Source organism: Conger conger, chromosome 5 (genome assembly GCF_963514075.1).
Source record: "Conger conger chromosome 5, fConCon1.1, whole genome shotgun sequence".
Lineage (NCBI taxonomy): Eukaryota > Metazoa > Chordata > Actinopteri > Anguilliformes > Congridae > Conger > Conger conger.
In genome coordinates, this window is record NC_083764.1 from 12120335 (window position 1) to 12141898 (window position 21564).

The following is a 21564-nucleotide window of genomic DNA, read 5'->3' on the forward strand; positions in this document are numbered from 1 at the left end:
CTGTCTGGCCCTTCTGCTCTGACCTCTCTCATTAACAACATGTTTCTGCCTGCAGAACCGCTGCTCACTGGAGGTTTTTGTTTTCTCACACAATTCTCTCCATAATCAGCAGTTTCTGAGATGTCTGTTGTGTTTGTTAAATGGACAGACTCAAGATGTATTTGCTGTATAGCAGAATACTGTATTGCACTCGGGCATTTGTTTATGCAAAAATATTTGGTTAGAAACATCTCACCAATCACATAAAATTATTCTAATAAATCAGGTGATTAACAAGGACAATATAGCTCATGCAGTTAAGTTCATATATGGTGTTAGAAGTGTGCCACCATCCTCAAATTTGCATATGTTGAAGATTGACTCAAGATCACCTTTCATGAAAGGAATTGTTAAGTATAGGTATAAGACCTCAGTGGCTGGGGTGCTCTGCAAGGGACAAGTCATTTTCATGACTACTTATTGCTGTACTATGTTCTATAACATGTTAATCATAAAAAGAAAATGCTATCTTGTTTTTGGAGTTGAAAATTAATTCAATGAAATAAAAAAAATAGAACTTGTGATTACATTCTGACTACTTAGTAGGTGATTACTTGCATTTACTTTCCTTATGTATTGGGGCTTTTTGAGGGAAAAAGTTACCCCTTATGGGACAAAGTCATTTATAAATTTTTACTTTTTAAAAAAAGGTCAAAGGTTAAACTTGAAAACATGCAGTGTTGAATTGATTTTAAGGTCTAAAAAAAACATACAAATAGATTTTCTTAAGTGCTATTTCATAATGTGTACCATAAAGGCTTAAGGATAACGGGATACCCCATACCTAGGCTATTAGTACCTGAGTGCAATTAACCTTACCCATGTAACATGCTGCAATATATTGTACACATGGAGACTTGTAAAAAATATATACAATGTTAAATATATTTCACTTTTTAAAATATATTTATTAAAGAAATTCATATACAGTATATACAGTATCTATAAGTATGTATTGCAATATCTAAAATTTGCAGTAATTTGTGCATTTGCCCATGTTTTGTAACATGTTGCAGCATCTTGATTAATGTTGCTTCTTTCAATATGTAGTATTGCCAGTGTATTTCATCTCCAAAAAGCAAGTGTGTAAAACTTTACTGAGCAGTGAATCTGTGCGGCTGTGTTCATATTTTCGTACATTATTAATTCATGTTAAGAACTACATTAGTTAATGCCAATTCATATTGGAATGAACGAAAACTGTTAATATATTTGTCAATGTTAATAATCATCTGGCTTGCTAATGTATAAATATAAATGTCATTATACATTAGTTGGTAGATAACAAATACACTAACAGATGAAACATTAATCTCATTCTTAATTCATGTATTTGCACATGAATTCATTAATTTTAACAACTGCAATAGTTAATGCCAATCCATGTAACTTATTGTAAAGTGTCACCGGCAATAGCAACAGAAAAGAGGAGATACTATTATGGTAGTCTTTGGCTAATGTTGTGAATGGTTCCTGCTTCTCTTTGCCCACAGGACTGATGTTAACACCAGCACTCTCAGCACCGTGGGCGGGTCTGGCAGCTCCACTGGTTCCTGCGGGGGATGCAGTCGCTGTAGGGGGTGATAATCCAAATTCCAAAGCGGGTGTTGCCACTTCCCCGAACTCTGCTGCCCCCCTTTCATCTGGGGCTGGGTATCGCCCCGAGGCAGAGCAAGGCGGCCCTGTTCCGACAGGTCGCCGCTCGGGTAAAAACCTCCACCGACTGCTTAATGAGCTGTGAGCGAAGCATCGCACTGTGAAGCAGTTCAGCAGATATTTAAGCACATATTACAGTCTCTTTCCATTGATCATGTCTCATACATATTAATACAAGAATCCTGTCAAAAGTAGAAAAAAGGAAAACATCGTAATGAATCTTCAGTGGGAATGTCGGCACGCCTACTTCCTTGCTGTGTGAAAAATTCCTTCTGAATCCACCCACAATGTCCGGGTATAATTTAAAGGTCACTGATTAGGAATCCGCGGATTAATTAGTATTGTGGAACAGGCTGACATCATCGGTCACAGGAGGGAAGGTGAATCACAGTGAGTGTGCCAGTATCAGACTAATGTGTCACATTGACAAACATTACTCCCCGCAGTGTTTATGTGAAACAGCTGATTCGCTCTGAAACAACAGACAAGAGTGTCTGGACAAGAAGTGGAATCAGTACAATTCATATAGATTCACTTAAGTCCTGACACCAAGGATAATAAGAAATGTTAAAAAAAAAGAAAAGAAAAAAGATGAATGACTGTTCACTGCAAAAAAAAAACTTTTTTTTGCTAAATAAGACAAATATTTGACTAATTTTAAGATTTACCAATGGTGTAAGAAAATGTCACTTGAAACAAGCTAATATTTTCTACTTGGGAGAAAGCGATAAGAATTTGTCTCAACACTTGTTAAGACAAACATCTTTTACAGTGCTGCCATCTGTACTTTGTTTTCCAGCAGAGTATTGTTCATGGTATGTTTTTACCTTGGAGATGTATATGCTATAAAATAAGGTTAAAATTTATGTAGTCATTCAGCAACATTAAAAAAACATCCATCATTTCAATACACACAAAATTACTTACATTACAACTGGATTATATAACATTATTTTGTCTTATTGTATTTGTGCGTTTTGGAGTAGGAGTGTTCCCGGATGACAGTGTACTATTGTCTGTTTGTCCCTCGTCTTTGCTTGCTAAGAAAGGAAAGAATTTGGCGATATATAATTTTTTGAAGTTTGTGCTGCAGAAGCAGTACACCAATGGGTCCATCAAACAGTCCAAGTAGGAGAAGACCATGAGTCCGTCATATACTTGAACAGCTATTTCTTCTTTGGAAAAGTCATTGACTCTGATGATCAGCAGTACCATTCTGGATATAGTACACGGCAAGAAGCAGATGGAAAAAACCAGCACAACTGAGGTGACCAGAAACACGGCCCTGCGAAGCTTGGTCCTGTCCCCCACAGTCTTCCTCTTCAGCCTCTGTACAACCTGCACGGTGCAGAAGACCAGGATGAAGAAAGGGATGAGAATCTGCGTAAAGAACACAACCTCCCTCAAAGTGTCGGTGATATTGTCCTCCTCGCCTTCTCGATTGAGGCTGTTGCAGCACTCAAAGGTCTTGAGCATAGTGGGAATGGTGAGGGGGAGCAGGAGCAACCAGATGAGGACCGAAATGCGCGGTGATCTCTTCAGGGCTTTGAGGAAGTTCTTCTTTTGCGGGTGAACCACGTTGAAGTAGCGGTCGACGGAGATGACGGTCAGGAAGGCGATGCTGGCCCCTCGGTTGAGGAACAGCATGAAGAGCATTGCTTTGCAGACGAACCCATTCTCGCTGCGCCGCTCACCCCTCTGAAAGTGGTAGGCTTTCACAGGCAGGCAGATTAGCAGAAGTACGTCGGCAACAACCAGGTTGAACAGGAAGACCGTGTTGCTGTTGGACTTCCAGAACTTGAGCTTGAAGATGAAGAGGTAGAGAACGGTGAGATTGAGGGGCAGAGCCAAAATGAACTCCACTATCATCACGGAGGAGTAGAAGATATACAAATGCTTGTTCTCCGCTGTGCAGTTGGGTTCAATGTGGATCCCCATGCTGCCGTTCGTTTCTTTGAGGAGCTGTCTCATATCCAGAAGCAGAAAATACAGCCGTCTTCAGTCAGTTAACACAGGCTTGTGATCTTTAGAAGGGCATGCAGCAAGAGAAGAAACATTGGAGGTGTGACGCCGTTTGCAAACTGCTTTCTACTGAGAGCCGGAGCTGCTCTAAGGGTAATAAATGACTCACAGCCGTCAGAGTGAATTGTTCAGACTTGTTGGCTGAGTACCTCCCATGCCTGGAGAGGCAAGCTGCCACAAGCTGGGGAGATAAGCAGCCAATCCTGTGAAACTCCTCCAGAAAAACACGATTACTCACCACAGCGGTCTGACTTCATTCCACCTCCGTTAAGCCAGGTTTCACTCATTCTTCCTTGTATTTTATGGGAAACAGACGCTCAGCCATTAATCACTATGCAATACTAAGCGGGTCATATTTAAGACATAATGGTTTTTCCCACATTTAACAACATTCACATGCTGAATGCAAGGCAAGTTCAGGATATGGTGTCAGTTGACTGAAGGTCAGATCCTATCACCCAGCTGCTGGAATGTGAGAAACGTCAGTGCCGCAGGGCATAGGGCATTTGGCTATTGCCTTGGCCAGGGTATGGGAGGGTTTGGTTGGTTAAGGGTCCAGGTTTGTCATGTTAAAGCTGCATGCGAAGGGTCTTCCTTTTACTCCACTCTGTGCTGTAGCTTGCGGTGTGAAGAAGTGTTGGAATGCGGCTTGGGTTGCAGACAATTGGGACTTTCCATGGGGCAGAGTCAGAGGACTTTCCACGGGTGGGAATTGGATATGTACACCCCCGTATTTGGCGCCAAATTTATAAATGCAGTGTCTCCTTGGAATAGCTTAAAACCATAAAAATGAGCTTTCCAGGTTTTATGGTTATTTTATTTTTTTTAATACTATGTTTAGTGTAATACCCAAAGCGCTGTCATCACAGTTGAGGAATTAATAAAGAAATGGGGCTGAAGTTTAGGCTCTTTGTTCTTCCCCCGGGAAACCTCGGCCTGTCCTGACAAGCTGCAGTAGATTCTCTGATTGGTGAGAGAATGTCAAAAAGCCACACGGAGGGCTTGATCTTCATCAAGTAATCCAAAGATTTTGGGCAAATTCTCTCTAAAGTTGTTTTTTGCTGACTGCAGGACTGAGATCTAATAATACACTAGCGTGACTGCAGGCATTGCGGCCTTTTGATTTGAAATTTTTGAGCGAGATAAAAGTTTTATGGAGTGGAAAACTCCCCTCATGTTCTTCATATTGATTAGATCAGACAAAATGTACTTTAAAGTTGTCATGAAAAATTCCTCTTGTTCTTGATAGTTATTTTTTATTGAATTCACTATGAGAAATCACTATGGGCATGAATGCATTACATTCTTAATTTCTGTGTCGTTTTTGTTTTTGTTTATTTTTATTTTTTATTTGGATGACATTGTTTCAACATTTCAAAGTATTTTCAATTCAAATGACAAATAGCGTGACCATGGTATTATTCCCGGGAATTACTTTTGGTGATTTCATCTTTAATATTTAACTTTGCCCAAATGATGATTAGAATTTTCGTTCCGGGCCATGTTCAGCCCTGCCCCAACATGGTCACAAAAATTATTTTGACATAATGATTGTTTCACAGCATGTTTGCTTACTGGCTTGTCTAAATGTGTGTTCAGGACTTTTAGTTGAGAACAGGTCATAAGCCCCGCCCAAGGTGGCCGCCAAAGGTGTTTTGCATACGTGCATAACCACTCGTGGCATGGCCTCAGCTGTGCAGAAACTCGTTTGCTGTTTCACAGTCCCTGGTCATGCACAATGGCTTGATTGCTCATTGTTATTCACAGGTAATATCCTGTGTTTTTTGTTACGTAGTTCCAGAGAAGATCTGTCTCATGGTTTTGCTGGAACCTCAAGTTATATCCTGTGTTTTAGACGAGGCAGATCCAGAGAAGGATGAGGAAGATGTCAGAAACCTCTCTCCTATCAAAGAGGAGGGCGTGGAGCAGGGGGAGGACGTCTGTCCCGTCACCCCATTTGGGATACGAAGAAGGCCTTCAGCAAACCCAGAAGAGAGGTTTGAATCTGCCAGTTACAAACTCCAACTAGTGACATGGTTTTTTTAATGCATTTTTCATTTCAGTTTCAGTTCATTGTCTGAGTCAGAGCTAAATGTCCTGTTCTTACCCAAGAAATGAGTCATTTGTCAGACAAATTTTTTTGTCTCTTTGTATTAAGAGATTTGCGTCTACATTTTTAGACCCATTCGACCAGCAGTTGGAGTGCGGCAGAAGACTTTTGAGGAATTTGTTGAGGAGCAGCTGAAAGCAGATGAAGACATTCTGCAAAAAGAAAATCAGGTATCCAAAAGGCTGAAGAGAAAACTGTAGAATTTTTAAGTTAAATATATTCCTCCATACGATTGTCAGTAGAAAAATACATGCAGGTACGTCTTTGTTTCAAATAGATAGTTTAATATAGTAGTGGTCAGATTAGAATGAATAGAAACCATACCATTTATGAGTGCTTGTTTCATTGCAGTGTGTATAATCTGTTAATCTGATCATACACAACAATGACATCTAAATCATAAATATGTTTATACCATATTACTAGTGGTTCTGTTCCCCAAGAACAGATCAACAAATGAGGGAGAATGTCAACACTTATACCCTGTCCCTCAATGGAGACAGTGGAACAAACAGCCATTGTCATACATTAAAACACATCACAGGAGTGGGGAGGGGGGTGATTAGATCTGGTGAGGGGGGTAAAGTGATTAGGTCTGGTGGGGAGGTAAAACAATGTGTGGGGAAAGGGGTTGAGGGAGGGGGTAGAGGATATAACAGAGAGGTACTGATCAAAGACGTACATTTCACAGGATTGGGGGCTAGACAGGGTTGTAGATTGACCAAACAAAGTGAGATGCTTCGGGGGGGGTTGGCTGTAGCAGACTTGCCTCCCATGTTTTCCAACAAATTCATTTCCCTCCATTACTGTTCCTAGCAAATAACTCCAGCCCTGACCTAACCAGTGTGCCCCCAAATCATCTTCATTCCGTTTTTAATGGGGGGGGGGGGGTAGGGGGGCGTCATGGGTCAGGTACCCACCTACATTCTGACTCATTCCAAGGCCAGTGTGACAATAATCTCTTCCTTTTGCAGGAAAAGAAGGAGGTGCAAGCGCTGGAAAATAAGTATTTCCTGAGAAAAGGAGAAGGAATGTTCCGGGAGAAAAGTGGAGACAGCTTTCTGAGGGGACGGAGGAGAGCATCCCTTGCCCCACCCCCTAGGAGAGGGAGTTTTTCCGGCAGGCCGAGGCGCCTGTCGGCACCCTGCCTGCAACACGAGGAGGTGATGGTGGACAGAGGCCCCCCTCCCTGCAGCCCGGCTGCACGGATGACCCAGGGGGAGGCCGCAGGGTCGAGCAAACAAGCCGAAGCCAACCTCGAACCTCGACCGGAGAGAGAGGTCAAACTGGAGGTAGCGCCACGAAGCAGTTCTACAGAAAGCGTTGTTCTGAACTGTAGTGTAGCAGAGGCGACGACTCCTAAAAAAATACCCAAGGACACGGTGTTACACCGGCACCTGTGTGTGGCTGAAAGAGACTGCACCGGCGCTACCCAAAGGCAAGGGGGCGCAGATGAGTCTCAGAGGTCGCGGTTTGACCTTTCTGAAAGGGAGTGGGTTTCCTCTGGGGGCCAGCATCATCCTCACCTCAGCCCAATTGGACCGAGCGTGGGCTTCAAAAAAGTAAACGACCTCATTGTCAGGGTTTCTGCAGGGCCGAGCCTGGCCACAGGGGGCGGCGATGAGACGAGTCAGTTCCGAGGCGGTTGGGAAGGGCGGGGCCAGGCCACGGTGGCCAACGGGGGTCCTGCGCAGTCCCCGCCCTCGAGTAGCTCCGGCAGCGAGGCAGACCCAACCCGCGGCCCACGCCAGCTGGCCGCCATCCAGGCCCCGCCCACGCCGGGATACAAGGACCAGAACCTGGACCTGTCCGACGACGACTACGCCAGCGATGCCCCGAGCGAGGGGGACGGGCCCCGGGGCCCCGCCGGCCCTCACGCCCTCCTCCAGAAGCTCCTCAGCAGCAGCAGCTCCAGCTCCAGCAGCGACGAAGAGATCGGGGCCTTACGCGGGCTGCCACGCCCTAGGGATTCTGGGAAAGCGGGCGCGGAGAGAAGAGCCCGCCTGCGGCAGCCCGCTGCCCGACATGGCGCCAAGGTGGCGCCGAGGCCCCCTTCCACATCGAGTCTGTTCCCCGCCGCAAAAACCCAAATCAAAGAACCGGCCCGCAGCAGGCACATTGATAGGTCGCTGGGTTCGGGGGAAAGCCAGTGCGGTGAGTTCACATGAGTTCAGATTGGACACTATCCTTTCATGGAGGAGTAATTGACACTTATTTTAACGGCTGTCAATATGTGTGTAATTATGACATCTCACTGAAAAGGCCTTCATGTTAACTGTTCACTATTGTGCAGGAAATGAACCCGGGTTCATGTTGAGACATGAGAAGGATTCTATCCTGAAGTCAAACGCAGGAATGGACCATGATTCAGGGCTGGACAAAATGAAAGAAGAACAAAAAAATACCTTGCTGTTTCTCAGGTGAACCTGTACTGTTACGAAACTAATAACAAATTCATTTGAATGGAAATGTCTAGTTAAATATTTACCAGCATTTAGCTTGATTGAAATGCCGTATGCGGTACACGCCTAGTACTTCCTCACTGTCAGTGAAGCATACACAGTCAACATTGCAAAAGAAGTAAAATTACATAACAGAGAAAACACAGAGCCAGCAAAAGCAGCTCCTGAAGCGTGTTCAATAGACTGACATTGAATGAGCACAGCGACATGTAAAAACATAGTAATTGCGGTATATATTTACTGTTCCAGACCCAGTGTTTGCAATGTGTGTACTAGGTTTTCTTTGCCTTTTTATTATTAACAAAAAGGTAGCTCGTTGTTTTTTGTAAATAGATCTCATTTGACATAATGCTTTATTTTTGTAATATCATACAATAGACTGTATTTCACAGTTCAAAATAGGTTAATCCTATGCTCATGTAAATGCATATTTGCGGTTCAGGTGACTGATGGAGAAATTACATAGCAGGCAGCTACAAGAAAAGAGGAATTTTCTGTTAAACTTAACTAATTGCATGTTATTGGTTTTAAGCAGGGAGAAAATTGATAGATTTGAATACAAAAAAAGAGATGACCTCAGTGAACGTGAACACACAAGCAGTGAAAGTCAGGTCTCGAGGAATGAGCAAGTAACCCCTAATATGGATTTACAGGTACTGTAAATGTGTAATATACTGTATATCATTGTCGGCAAATGTTATAAATACGCTTATCTATTATTTAAAGCCGTGAAACTGAATATGCATGGCTGCTGCAACTGAACAATATTGACAAACCTTGAATATAATTTGGTTGTATTTTGTGTCCCAAATGCATGTTAAAATAAGCACTTGATCTGACCACATTTAATTTTACATGGTCCATTCTTTTTACAGCCATTTTTTTTCTCTCCATTTTGGGTTTGGCCTATCCCAGTGGGATTACTGCTGTGTCACACATGTAACACAAGAATACTGCAGCTGAAGCTCATGTGTTTGCATGCAGGCCAGTGAACTGCCTGTTTAACACTTTAACAGTTAAACAGTTAGCCCTGCGGGAGAGACGTGCTGATTGAAGTGTACATTAGCTCTCTCCATTACCATGACAACGGGGGAAACCCACCTGACAAGTGAAAATAAGACCAATTGCATTCCAGCGCTGCAGACCCTTCGGTCATAGTGAGATAACTCCAGGTTCATACATGCCATTGCAGGGACTGGTTTGTAGAGTATGTGTGATGTGTTTACCAATTTGTCCATTTAGGAGCCATTCAGTGTAACCTGATATTCAAGTCATGTCTGTTGTGCAATAAAAAAAATTAGTCAATGCCGTATTAGTACAGTGTGTACGTTTTACACTGAGTGTTTATCGGTACGTTGCACTACCGTGTGCCCCAGGAGCTGAGGCTGCAGATGCAGGCTCTGCAGGAGCAGTTCAAACAGAGGGAGACCCACTGGCAACAGACGCACCAGCGACTGCAGAACCAGATGGAGGCCCTGAGCAGAGAGAACGCAGACCTGAAAAGAGAGAGCAGTGTTTCTAGAACACACCGCCAAGAGGCCGGGAGGGCTAATGACATGCCGCCCAGGCCTCACAGCAGAACAGAGACTGTGGTGAGGAAACATTTAGCAATAATAATTATTAAAATAAATGGACACAGTTACCGTCCTCTTCATTTCAATGTCAGAATTTGCACCAATGTGATAAATGTGCTGTTTCACAGCCACATTATGCACATCACCCCTGTGGAAAGTATGTCATTGTTTTGGATTCAAATACTACACTCAGTGTTACTGAGGTTGTCTGGTGTATTGAAATACTCTCACCTTCTGCTCCTCTTTGATGGCTCAACTGCACCAGGCAAGATCAATTGAGCCCAGAAAAGTATTGGAATCTAAATCTAGTACGTATTTGTCCCGGGTCTGTACAAGTATAAACATGGTAAATGACATCAGAGGGTCATCACAGGATTACAGAAGTGAAGAACATGGATCGCACATTCAGTAAATGCTGTTAAACCTATTCGCTTGCTGTGTATTGAGGTGTCTGAGGCCATAGTGTCGGGCACCTCTCCGGTGAAGAGGGAGGAGAGGCCTTCCAGCCGGTCCGGTCGCAGCTGTACTCCTGTTGGAAGACAGCTGCGTGTCGACAGTTCACCGGCAGCGAGAACCGAGGGCCAGGTACCGTGCACTATGCCCATCATTCAACACTTAATTTTACAATGAAGATTAAGAGCCCATGGCAGCCCCAGTCTTAATCAGATCCTTGCTGTTTTTATGTTGTGTAAAATTATAAATATTCATCAAAATAGAAAGACACTTATTCTTTTTTTTAATTATATTTTTTATTCAACATCGCATGGGATACAAAGGAGAGAGAGAAAGAAAACTTCCCACTAACAATAACACTTCACTCCCTGTGTAAGCGAGTGTAAGACACTCTAATCTTATGTAATTGTTCATCAATAAACGTTTTTGCTAAGAAATAAATCTGTTCTGGAAAGTCAACTAACAGCCTCGTCAAGGAAACTATGAACTGAAACAGCCCCCATTTTGTGCAGCTCAGCGACTGAAGGTACAAAAATTATATAGAGATAAGAAACTAGGTCACAGACCACAGATTTTGTCTTTGTGTTGCTACTTACTGTGTTAGGGCATGTTCAGTTGGAATGCACCTATGCAGTTCTGGCATTGTACAATCATTTAAAGCTGGGTTTCTCAAACTTGTGCAACTGCTAAAGACAAAGTGCTGACCTTACGCCTCATAGTTTTGGACCCGTAACTGACAGGCTAAAGAAAACACAGCTGTCTGTTTGACTCCTCAGAGATGTGGTACATTCACTTAATATGGCACAAGAGCCCCTCTCAGTGCCTGTACTAGCCAACTACATACAAATAAAAAGTACATACTGTAGTGCAAAGTAGGAAAGTAGTAGGAAAATCAGCACCATGTAGCAAAAGGACATGTTCAGTTAATAATTATGTAATCAACATGAACTGTTACATTTGAATTCATGGAAATCTGATTCGGGGGGTAGACTGTATAAGTCCTTTAATATAGTGGTGTCTAACTAAATAACCAGGGGGCCATAGTGTTTGGGTTTTTGTGGTTTCATTCCATTCAGCCGCCAAGCTGTAATGATTATTTAGCCACATCAATGACCTAAAGTAACCATTGGTGTTGAGAACACTGACTGTGTTCGAGACCACATACTAGCATACTACTTGGACTGCCTTTCACCTGAGTAGTGTGCGGTTTCCAAAACCCCCCCTGAAAAGCAGCAGATACTCCGGCCCTCCGGTACTGCAGTTTGACACCTGTGCTTTACATAAATCCTGCTGTGTATTGTGGGAACTCTTGGGAACTCTGCGCTGTCGTGCAGAGGAGAGAGCGAAGCGGATCGGTGGGATCGGCGTCCAGGGTTTTGTCTGACAAAGTTCTGCCCGCTCCCCGCCCCAGAAGCTCCACGCCAGCATTCAACAGACCTCCCATCCACAAGAGGGCGGTACCCATCACCACTAACTCAGTAGGAAGCCTTTCATATTCTTTAAAAAAAGAAGATTACTTTTCAATCATTAGTTTAAGTTAGATGTGGAATTGTATTTTTCTTTCAGGGGGCTTTCATGGAAATTCCTTGTATTTCCATATTTCATTTCCCAAATGAAATTCATATTACATTGTTACAGCCATTCCTATTTACATTATTTGCTCAAACTTAATTTGCTTTCATAAATTGAAATTGTATCAGCAGACAATGCATGCATCTCACTTCATTCGTGCCCCTGTTAGAATAGGATGTTACAGTAACAGTTGGCTATAACTGTATGAGGTCTGAAATGCCATCCATCGGCCAGCTTTCTAGGCTAAATTAATTTGCATTGAGTTGGTCAAGTATGGATGTGTTCTGTTGGGCTGTTCAAGCACCCACTAATAATTTATAATAGTTAACTGTCAGCTTTCTGGGTAAAGGTCAATATTATTTATTCATTAGACAGCATTGCCATCTACACGGATAAGTGTTCAAATCTGATTTCACTTTTTCATTGTCTACCTCATTTCATATTTATGAGATTTTGAAAGCAGGTTCAATAATACATAGAACAAGTTGTGTGTCCGAATCCTATAATGTCTGCTCAGATCCCCTTTAAAGCTGTATGAGAATAATCAGATAGAGGTGAAGTCATAGGGATCACGGCAGCAGAAAAATGATAAACATTCCTTTTCATTTTCATCCTTTTGGGTCATAGGTTTAGCTGAGATGTCTAATGTTTTCTTCTTTATTTAGATGAGATCAGAGAGTACTTTTAAATGCTGTGCTCTTCTTTGAAATTAAGTAAATCCATAAGAAATAAATGTGAAGTATTACATAGTAATATGTAATACTTCTATTATTACATAGTAATACTTCTGTAAAAATTTATGTTTTCTGTGCCTCCTGCATCTTGTTACTGTTCTCCTTTTCTGCACTAGAATCAAGATGTTATAGTGGTGCCGGATTTTATAGAGTCTATGGATGTATCAACCTTTACCCCTTGAAGTTAAGGTGTAAGCTCACAAATGATGTGATTAAAATTTTCTGAAATTAACATTCTGATGGAACAATCATTCTGGTAATTGAAAGCAAAAGGGTTGTTGAACACAGGCTTAAAATTAGAGTTTTTTTGTTTTTTTTCTGTTTTTCATCGATGGCTCACTTCAATTCAAATGCTCAGAGGACAAAGGGAATTTCATCTTCTTCCACAAGTAAGTGCTATTACATTGACTTGTTGTGGTGGTAAAAATATATGAACATATAAACATATACTGCAGTATGTATAAATATAAAAAAATATCATTCATAGTTTCCATGACTTCCCTGGATGAAACAGCCTTTTCCCAAAACAGGACCGCAATCCTCCAATTCCAGAAGCTCTGAGGAACCTGAGAAACCCAACCACCCTGAGAAACCCACCTCCAGACACAGCAGCCATGATGAAAGGGTATTTACCCACTGCAATATGAGCAAGCTGCCATTTCATCCTGTACATTAGCCTGGGCCAGCATAAGCGAGACAGAAGGTTACAAGTAAAAAGTTCATTTTGTCAGCCATTTTAGCTGTCTAGACTTCAGGGGAATGGGGGTGCTGTATGAGTCTGAGCTGTTGTAATTGGTCCAGGGTGAGTCCAGGAGAGGGGAACACCCACCCACACTGAGGGCTGAGGGGGGCCAGAGCTCCGCGCCCAGCGGGAGACGCACACCCACAGCTTGGACAGGCTCGTCCACAGGGCCTGAGCACAGGGTAACCACACCTCACTCCTCCTCAAACTCCACCACATCGCCCATTCACCCTCACTCCAGCTGCCATATCCACTCCGTATCAAGTTGTTTGGACGTATTATTACAATATGTTTTTAGAACCTTTACAGACAGAAATATACACTTTAAGACTACACAGTAAAATATTAATTGTGTTAAATCAACAGTTTATTTGAGTCCACTATGGCCAGAGTTGAATTAACTCTAGACATTTTACGATGTGTTCAGCTTCAAACAGGTAAGTGAAAGTAAGGAAAAGAAAGATGTCTTTCAGTTTGTTATCGCACTGCGAGAAGGCTAAAAACCACTTAGTGAAGTGGACACAGAATAATCACTCTTGATGTGACTTTGGTGCCAAAGCCTCAGTGTTTGGCCACAGCATGATTGGAGACACACTGCCTTTGCACTCATTCAGGAAACCAGACACGATCCAGGTGTACTGAGGAGGTTGAGGGAGGAAATACGTTATCCAGATGGCAAGGTAGGAAACGCTAGAACCCAGATGCAGGAATGCACCTGTTAGCTGTGCTTCTGTAATGTCATCCACAGCATTTCACATTATTAACAAGAACACTGTATGTAAGGTGTGATATAATATGTCAATTGTTAACTGTTACACAAGTCTTGAGTTTCTGTGGAAGTACTTTTACTGTTCTTTCTTCATCGTCTTAGCATGCAACTAGATCATTAAAATAGCCTGCAGGAATCCTTACAATTTTCCAAGGAACTGAACACGCCCTGAAATATGCATTCACGTGGCTTGCCGTGTATTATTTTCCTGTGTAATCACGTGTCTAAAATACATTCACTGTAAACCCACTGTCACTGGGCGCCACAACAGATAGAACGGCTTCTCCAAAATGGCCGCCGCGTCGTCATATTCCGTAATGGAACGAAGAAGGAGATCTCCGCCGACGGGAAGTCGATCACAGTCACATTCTTCAACGGTGACATCAAGCAGGTTGTGGCTGAGGGGAAAGAGGTAGGCCAGACGTTCTCGGCACCCCCGTTTTCATGGGATCGGATGTTTAAGTAACTTCTGCATATTTTTTAAACAATAGGTTTACTATTACGCTGACGCACAGGCAACACACACCACGTACCCGGATGGTCTCCAGGTCCTAAAATTTCCAAACAATCAGATTGGTAAGAGTTGCAGATGCTTTGAAATGGTCCTGATCTCTATCAGTGTCTTAAGGGAGTGCATATCCATAATGAACTTCCAGTGTTTAAATCATGGGCAAGCTTTTATGTGTTTCCTCCAGAGAAACATCACCCCGATGGCACAAGTGAGATCATTTTCCCAGATCAGACCATCAAGTGTGTCTACCCCGACGGTCGCCAGGAGAGCATCTTTCCAGACGGAACCGTGGTGAAGCTCGCCAGGCAAGATCAACCCTGACATCATAAATTCAACTGTAACCGTAGCTGTGATTGTGGGGAGTGGCTTTTCACCGCCTCATAATCTTCTGCATGTGTGTGCAATCTGTAGGAATGGGGAAAAGACTATGGAGTTCTGCAATGGACAACGAGAGATCCATACTTCACAATACAAGAGGAGAGAGTATCCAGATGGAACCAGCAAGACGGTCTACTCAAATGGACGACAGGAGACCAAGTATTCCTCAGGAAGGGTACGCATTAAGGACAAAGATGGCGCAGTGATCATGGACAAGAACTAAGTTCATGGACATCGGTTTTGACGGCCATTGCATGCATGTTTATTCGATTGAACAATCTGAGAGTCTGTTTTAATTTACTGTATTTTTTTCATAAATATGTATAGTGTAGCGTATGTTAGTACTTTTAGCTGTAAATCTCTGTGTTTATGTAAATTAAAATGGTGAAAATGGCACAATAATTATGGACAAGCACTAAGTCAATGTGCTTGCAGTTTTTGTATTTGTATGGTGAATTTGTATGAATTGTTTTTCAGAAATATTTGTATTTTGCAAATTATATGTATTTTGCATATGTGTTTATGCTAATTAAAATAATTCTAATGGTACGTTTTATCTAGTTCTTAATAATGATGAATATAATAAAATACGGCTGTATTTTAACCATGAATATGGAATATCCTGGCTTTTATGAGCACGCATGATCATAAATGAGTTTGCTGCAGTTAAATCTCACTTATGGTATATCAGTATAGTGCTGAATTCTCTATTTCCAACAGGGAGTTAAACTGAGGGATAACTGGGGAGATAAGAGAAGAATATGCCTTGATTAAAAACCTATGTGGGGTGTCCTTGACCACTATGTCAACAGGAACCTAATGAAGCATGAATACCATATTATTTATGAGATCCTCACCTTTCTCTTGCCTCTCATGGTAGATTGGCATGCACCTTGTGAGCATCTAATCTGCGTATGACGCCTGTGTGCAGTCTCTGCTTTCACTATGTGAGATAAGCATTTCAAATATGCTTTCACTCATGCAACACATATGTTTTAGCCACTGTGAATAATACAATAGCTGCTGCTAATAGTACTAGAATTAATGATAGACGTTCGCAGGAATGAGAATGTGTCACAGTCCTTGTACAAAGGAATCTCCTGGCTCAACCTAAACAACTTTTCAGTGGTTCCCTCTTAAACTCAGTTTTGTAGAGTAATAATCTTAAATATCCATCAAATGAAGTGTAGTCACTGTTTAAACCTCTGTGTTCATGTTTGAGGTCAAAAGGCAGAGGTGTGGTATGTTGACTACAATGTGGATACAATACGTCTCAGAACCCCATACTAAACAAAGGGCAAAGTACATTTTACCCTGCCATAGCTGTACAGTATGAAGCATGCAACATATGATGATATAGATTTGTAAAGAGGTTTATTAAAACATGATTAAGATTTTGTCATTTGTTTTAGAACTTTCAAAGGTACTGTGTATCTTATTGTCTCTTAAAGCCTGATTTATACTTTGTCACACAACCCTTTTGACGAGTGTCATATGACAGAAATGAAGGCGTTGCAAGATGTTTTGCACTTTGGCAAAAAGCCTGCAGGGAGGGTTCTGTTGTCTACGGTAACGAGGCGCTAATCTGCTAAAGTTTACATTCGTGAAATTTTTAATAATAAAATAATAATCATTTTAAAAATGACATGAACGGGAAAAAAGATGATAGTCCATCTGTCCCATAAACCAAACAAGGGAAAAAGAGAGTGAATATGTTCTAGCCTAATTAAACAGATGCTTTACATGCTGGATGAAGCAACTTTTTTTACAATGTTGGCTGACCAGTTCAATTGATTTAATTAATCGCATATTTCCCTGCATCCTACTTACAATGCTTATTATTTATATTCCAACAGTTCAACAACACCAGTCAAAACCAAAATAATGAAGTGGAGCAAAAACCTGCTGACAATGAATTTCAGTGATCCATCTGGCTGTCCGATCACACTGCCAGACATTATTACATTACATTATTTCCATTTGGCAGACGCTCTTATCCAGAGCGACGTACAGTTGATTAGACCAAGCAGGAGACAATCCTCCCCTGGAGCAATGCAGGGTTAAGGGCCTTGCTCAAGGGCCCAACGGCTGTGCGGATCTTATTGTGGCTACACTGGGATTTGAACCCCTGACCTTGCCTGTCCCATTTACCTTAACCACTACGCTACAGGCCGCCCAGACAAAGTATGATGCTGTCTATGACATAAAAAAATTGTAGAGGTGACAACACAGAACAGTGTTGTGTGATACTTATCGAAAGGGTCATGCAACAGTACAAATCAGACCTTTTCGAAGGTTTCTGGAAAGCACAGTTCTAGTGGCACCCAATCACCTCGTGGGGCAACACTCACTAAGCAGCGGTGGGTTCCTCGGCCCCCAAAACAGTGCTCCAAACCTGTCCTTCTCCATGCACCTGTCCTGGCTGCCTACTGTCTTTCGCTTCACCACGTGGCTGCGTGGGGAGGCAAACCAGCTGGTAATTCTGTGAACCTCCTGCACCGCGGTCTTCACGTCCAGCTTGTTCTGCGAGGCCTTGAGAGTGGCCTCGTTGAAGGGGAACGTAAGTATGAAGTCGCCTACGCGGGGCAGGGGCTTGCGCTTTTCCTTAGTCGCGCGGTCCCACGTGTAGGGTTGAGGCATGTATTTCTGAATCCGAATGGTAGGCAGCCTCCACAAGCCCAGCGGCGAGGGCTGCTTGACGGTGTCGAGTGGAGCCAGCGCTCCGTTTCCAAAGAAGGCTTCCGAGTCTGTGGGCTCAGTGCACGGAACAGGCTCTGATGTTCGTGAGATCAGAGGGTGTGTCCTTCTGTCCCCCTCTACCCTGGCTGCCTTTGTCTTTGGGCGGGGTTTGAGTTGGGGTGCATAAGATGGGCGGGAGGAAAGGGTGCCATTTTCCCAGGCAGATCCTATTTGCCTCGTCTCAACTAATAGGAGTTCTTTGGAATTGGAGCGCCCCGGACTCTCGCCATGCTGGGCGACAAAGTCGGACTCGCATTCACCTTGGTCATCAGGATGTGACTCGTTCACAAACCTGGGAAACAGCTGCACAGGGGAAAATGATGGCTGCGTACACCGATGGCTAAAATGGGAAAGCTGCCGGTACCGCTGCCTCAAGTAGGCTCTTTGTCGAAGGCTATCCACCTTCCTGTAGGCCATCAAATCAATGAGGTCATTGAGAAGTCCCTTCTTCACTGTCACATCTGCCGGGCAGTCAAGGGACAGGGCGGGGCTGTAGTTCACCTCAAGGAGCCATGGCTTGAAGTTGGCATCGATTAGAATGTCAAAGCCAAAGAGCTCAACGCAGTTCGGACTGCGGGGAATGGAAGGTGCGATGGTCAACAATGTAAGGGTAACTATGCTGTTGATCCTTTGCCACAGGAGGAGCTCATCAATGCCTTGGTTGCGTAGAAAGCAGCGGAATTTACTCATTGTCCACTTACACCCCTGACCAACTTGCTCTTTGTCTCTGGTGTAGAACGGCCCAAATTTGTTTATACTGGTGTTGGTCAGATGAGCATAAAGGTTGTCCAAGGAAGTTAGGTCATACTTCTCTGTTGCAAACCGCACCAGACCCTCTTGGTGAATGTAGATAGTGAGAGGGTGAAAACTCTTCACGCATACATAGATACGAAGGTCAAACTTATACCCTGAGATCAGCAGCGGGTTGGTCACGTACCTCTGTACGATGACCGACGAGTCGTATGTCAAGTCTTTAATGTCCTCAAAAATAAATATGCCCCTTCCCCTGGACAGATCCACGGGCTTGCAAATCCAGTACCCCGGTCTCCCTCGTTTTCCCAGCCGATGACTGGTGTATTCCGCCAGGAACCTCGTGTAGTCATTTGGGAGGATGTAAGCGGTGGGACTGAAGTCGTAAGGAGTAGCACCAAAAGTGCCTTTCATCCTCTTCAGGTTCCTGGCTAGACAGTCCTTACGTGTTATGCCCCCCGTCTTCGGGTAGTGGTTGAGCCTCTGCCAGGGCAAAACGGTTTCGTAGTCTGCGCCCCGGAAAGTGGAGGCACGCCAGTGAAGGTTCCAGTCGCCCTCCTCCTGCTCCTGTTGGTCGAACTCCACCCAGCCCCGCTCCAACAGCACCTCCCTGACCAGGTCGGGACCGCCGCCTTGTAGCCGGAACACCAGGGGCTCTCCGCCGCACACCCCTGCTGCCATGTCCCAAGCTACCAATTCGACACCTTTGGGGAAAAATAGGGTCATATTGTGGTTTAAAATATAAATCAAGAACTGGGGCCCGTTTCACAAATCAGGATTAATGAGTTAATCGTATACTGCACTCAGTAAAACCCGGAACCCCCCCCCAAATCTGGAAGATTGACTGAAGTTTTACTTTTTGCAGTTATGCAGCTAACTCGGTAATCCTGCTTTGTGGAACAGGGCTCTGGAACATATGGATTGCAAACAACAGACATTATCTGATGCTACCTACTTTCATCTACCTCAATGGCCTTGCCTGCTTTTTCCAGCTTGTTACTTTAATTGAACTTATACCCTGGAATGATTACCAAGTTTAAAAAATGTATCTACAATATTATCTTCTTTGCGTCTTAAAAATATTGTTTAGTTCTAAATTGTTCTTAATGGTAAATATCAATAACAGTAATTGGAAATGAATTAATGTTTAATAGATTATTCATGTAATGCATTTCAAAAACTAGTTACTATATATGTACTTATGTTTCGACCTATGCAATCCAAAATTATAATGGGGAGTAATAAAAAAAATGTGCCAATGATAGCATTTTTTAAAATAAAAAAAGGTTATTATTTCCCCACCACTAAACTTCCGAAAATAAAAGTAGGCATGATATGATGCTGGTCACCGAGCAATCTGTTGTCGCCAAGGCAATTATTAACCATGCAATATACATTTATGCCTTGTTCAGTAGTACCTGGTCCATTGATGCTGGGCTTTTTAAATACTTTTTTCACCTCCGAAGGGAACAGTACAGCCTACAAAACAATACTGTTATGACGCGTGTTAAGGTAACTTAATAGCCCTAATGATAAGTTAATACACTTGTCAAACTGTCAAACTCTGATTGTATGTGCACTACGCGTTGTTGTCAGTGCAACTGAAAACACAGGTGTTAGTGCTATTGACTTTCCTTCAACTCCCCTGATACCCTGACCACCTACTAACCGCAGTATTTTGTGAGCTGAGAATCAGACAGTTAAATCTGTGTTCTGAGTGGTTTTGAGCCATTGAGCTTCAAAGATTCCAAAGTGAATGGGCTCCATGCAAATGTGACCTTTTAAATTGAGTTTTTTTTCTTACTTTTAAATCGTATTTCTGTATAAAACTTCACACCTATATTTAGTGCCCTATAAACAATATTTACACATTCATGACACTAACTCATTTTTGTCAGTTAGAGCCTTCTAATTCCAAGCTCATGATTGTATAATACTATTTTCATTACTTCTCATTTAATTTATTACTTTGCAAACAGGCGTTTAGACAGACTGCTACGAAGAACTTGAAATAGGCATTTATAGTAAATTAATACACTAGTCTCAGATGTTTAACATTGGCCACCCTTGGTAACACATACCTTTGATATACTGATTGAATGATTATTCATACATTCATTCACTTACACAGAGAAATATAAACTGAACACAAAGGAACACAAATGATAACAATAATAACAACACTAGTAATAACAACAACAACAACAATGTTAAAATCATAATATTTTAAAGAAGGCCTGCATATCCTGCAAGAATAAAACCTGATACCATGAAGAAGAAACAGTTTGCTTGTACCTGTGCAGGTTGTATGTGTATGTGACTGTCTATATCTGTGGTCTCAGTTTTACATGCTGTGCAATCTGAACCACTTACCTGGCCTGGACGTCTTGTTCTGAGGTTTAATCGCAGCTGTGAGTCTCTTCTCTCAAGTTTCAGACAGTTTTTTTTCTCCAGGTCAGACGGGTTTTTATCTGCCAATCGCTGGGGTTCTTGTTGCTAGGATACCCACCACGAGGACAACTAGTGCCTCTGGATGAGAATAGATAACTTGACATCATTTTTGTAGGTTGTAACATTGATCACAGTATGTCAAATCTGTACATTTAGGTAAAATAATTAATTCCTGATTAACTAGGGCTATTTGGGAACAAGGTTGTTTGTATGTCCTTTGTATTCCAAAGTGACCAAACTCAAGTTTTAACCTACTTCTTTACTGGGCTGACATGCTCATGAGGTAAGAGCGGGCTGGCAGTCGGAAGGTAACCAGTTTAATCCATCCGTGTGTCAATGAGCAAGACACCTAACCCTGAATTTCTCCCAACGAGCTGGTCGGTGCATTGCATTGGCAGCCTATCGCCGTTTGTGTGTGTGTGTGTGTGTGTGTGTGTGTGTGTGTGTGTGTGCGAAAGGGTAAATAAGAGCCATTCATTGTAAAGCGCTATATAAATGCAGTTTATTACCTCTTGACACAGTATCACTGCCTGAAAGACGCTGAAAGGAATCCCAGCCGCATCCCGTCGTGAATAGTTGGTAAACGCTGCCTCCGTCTGGTC

At 42.7% G+C, this 21564-nt stretch overlaps 3 protein-coding genes across 3 annotated transcripts; 1 reads left to right on the forward strand and 2 right to left on the reverse strand.

Annotated features, from left to right (window-relative positions):
- Positions 1 to 2311: 2311 nt before the first annotated feature.
- LOC133129317 (12-(S)-hydroxy-5,8,10,14-eicosatetraenoic acid receptor-like) lies at positions 2312 to 3816 on the reverse strand. The gene has a single exon (XM_061243306.1). The coding sequence runs from the start codon at positions 3664 to 3666 to the stop codon at positions 2635 to 2637; it is 1032 nt and encodes a 343-aa protein (XP_061099290.1). The 5' UTR covers positions 3667 to 3816; the 3' UTR covers positions 2312 to 2634.
- A 577-nt stretch (positions 3817 to 4393) lies between these two features.
- On the forward strand, positions 4394 to 15510 carry si:ch211-140l13.3 (centromere protein J). The gene is made up of 17 exons (XM_061241626.1): positions 4394 to 4403; positions 5573 to 5714; positions 5898 to 5997; positions 6802 to 7981; positions 8121 to 8247; positions 8825 to 8942; positions 9666 to 9881; positions 10311 to 10448; positions 11651 to 11794; positions 12981 to 13011; positions 13153 to 13247; positions 13424 to 13546; positions 13979 to 14044; positions 14405 to 14545; positions 14625 to 14709; positions 14829 to 14949; positions 15056 to 15510. The coding sequence occupies exons 1-17, from the start codon at positions 4394 to 4396 to the stop codon at positions 15243 to 15245; spliced, it is 3027 nt and encodes a 1008-aa protein (XP_061097610.1). The 3' UTR covers positions 15246 to 15510.
- Positions 15511 to 16379: 869 nt separating this feature from the next.
- On the reverse strand, positions 16380 to 20902 carry ttll2 (tubulin tyrosine ligase-like family, member 2). The gene is made up of 2 exons (XM_061243886.1): positions 20885 to 20902; positions 16380 to 19215 (listed from the first exon to the last, which is right to left on the reverse strand). Exon 2 carries the CDS (start codon positions 19190 to 19192, stop codon positions 17351 to 17353), a length of 1842 nt encoding a protein of 613 aa, XP_061099870.1. The 5' UTR covers positions 19193 to 19215; positions 20885 to 20902; the 3' UTR covers positions 16380 to 17350.
- Between the last annotated feature and the right edge of the window lie 662 nt (positions 20903 to 21564).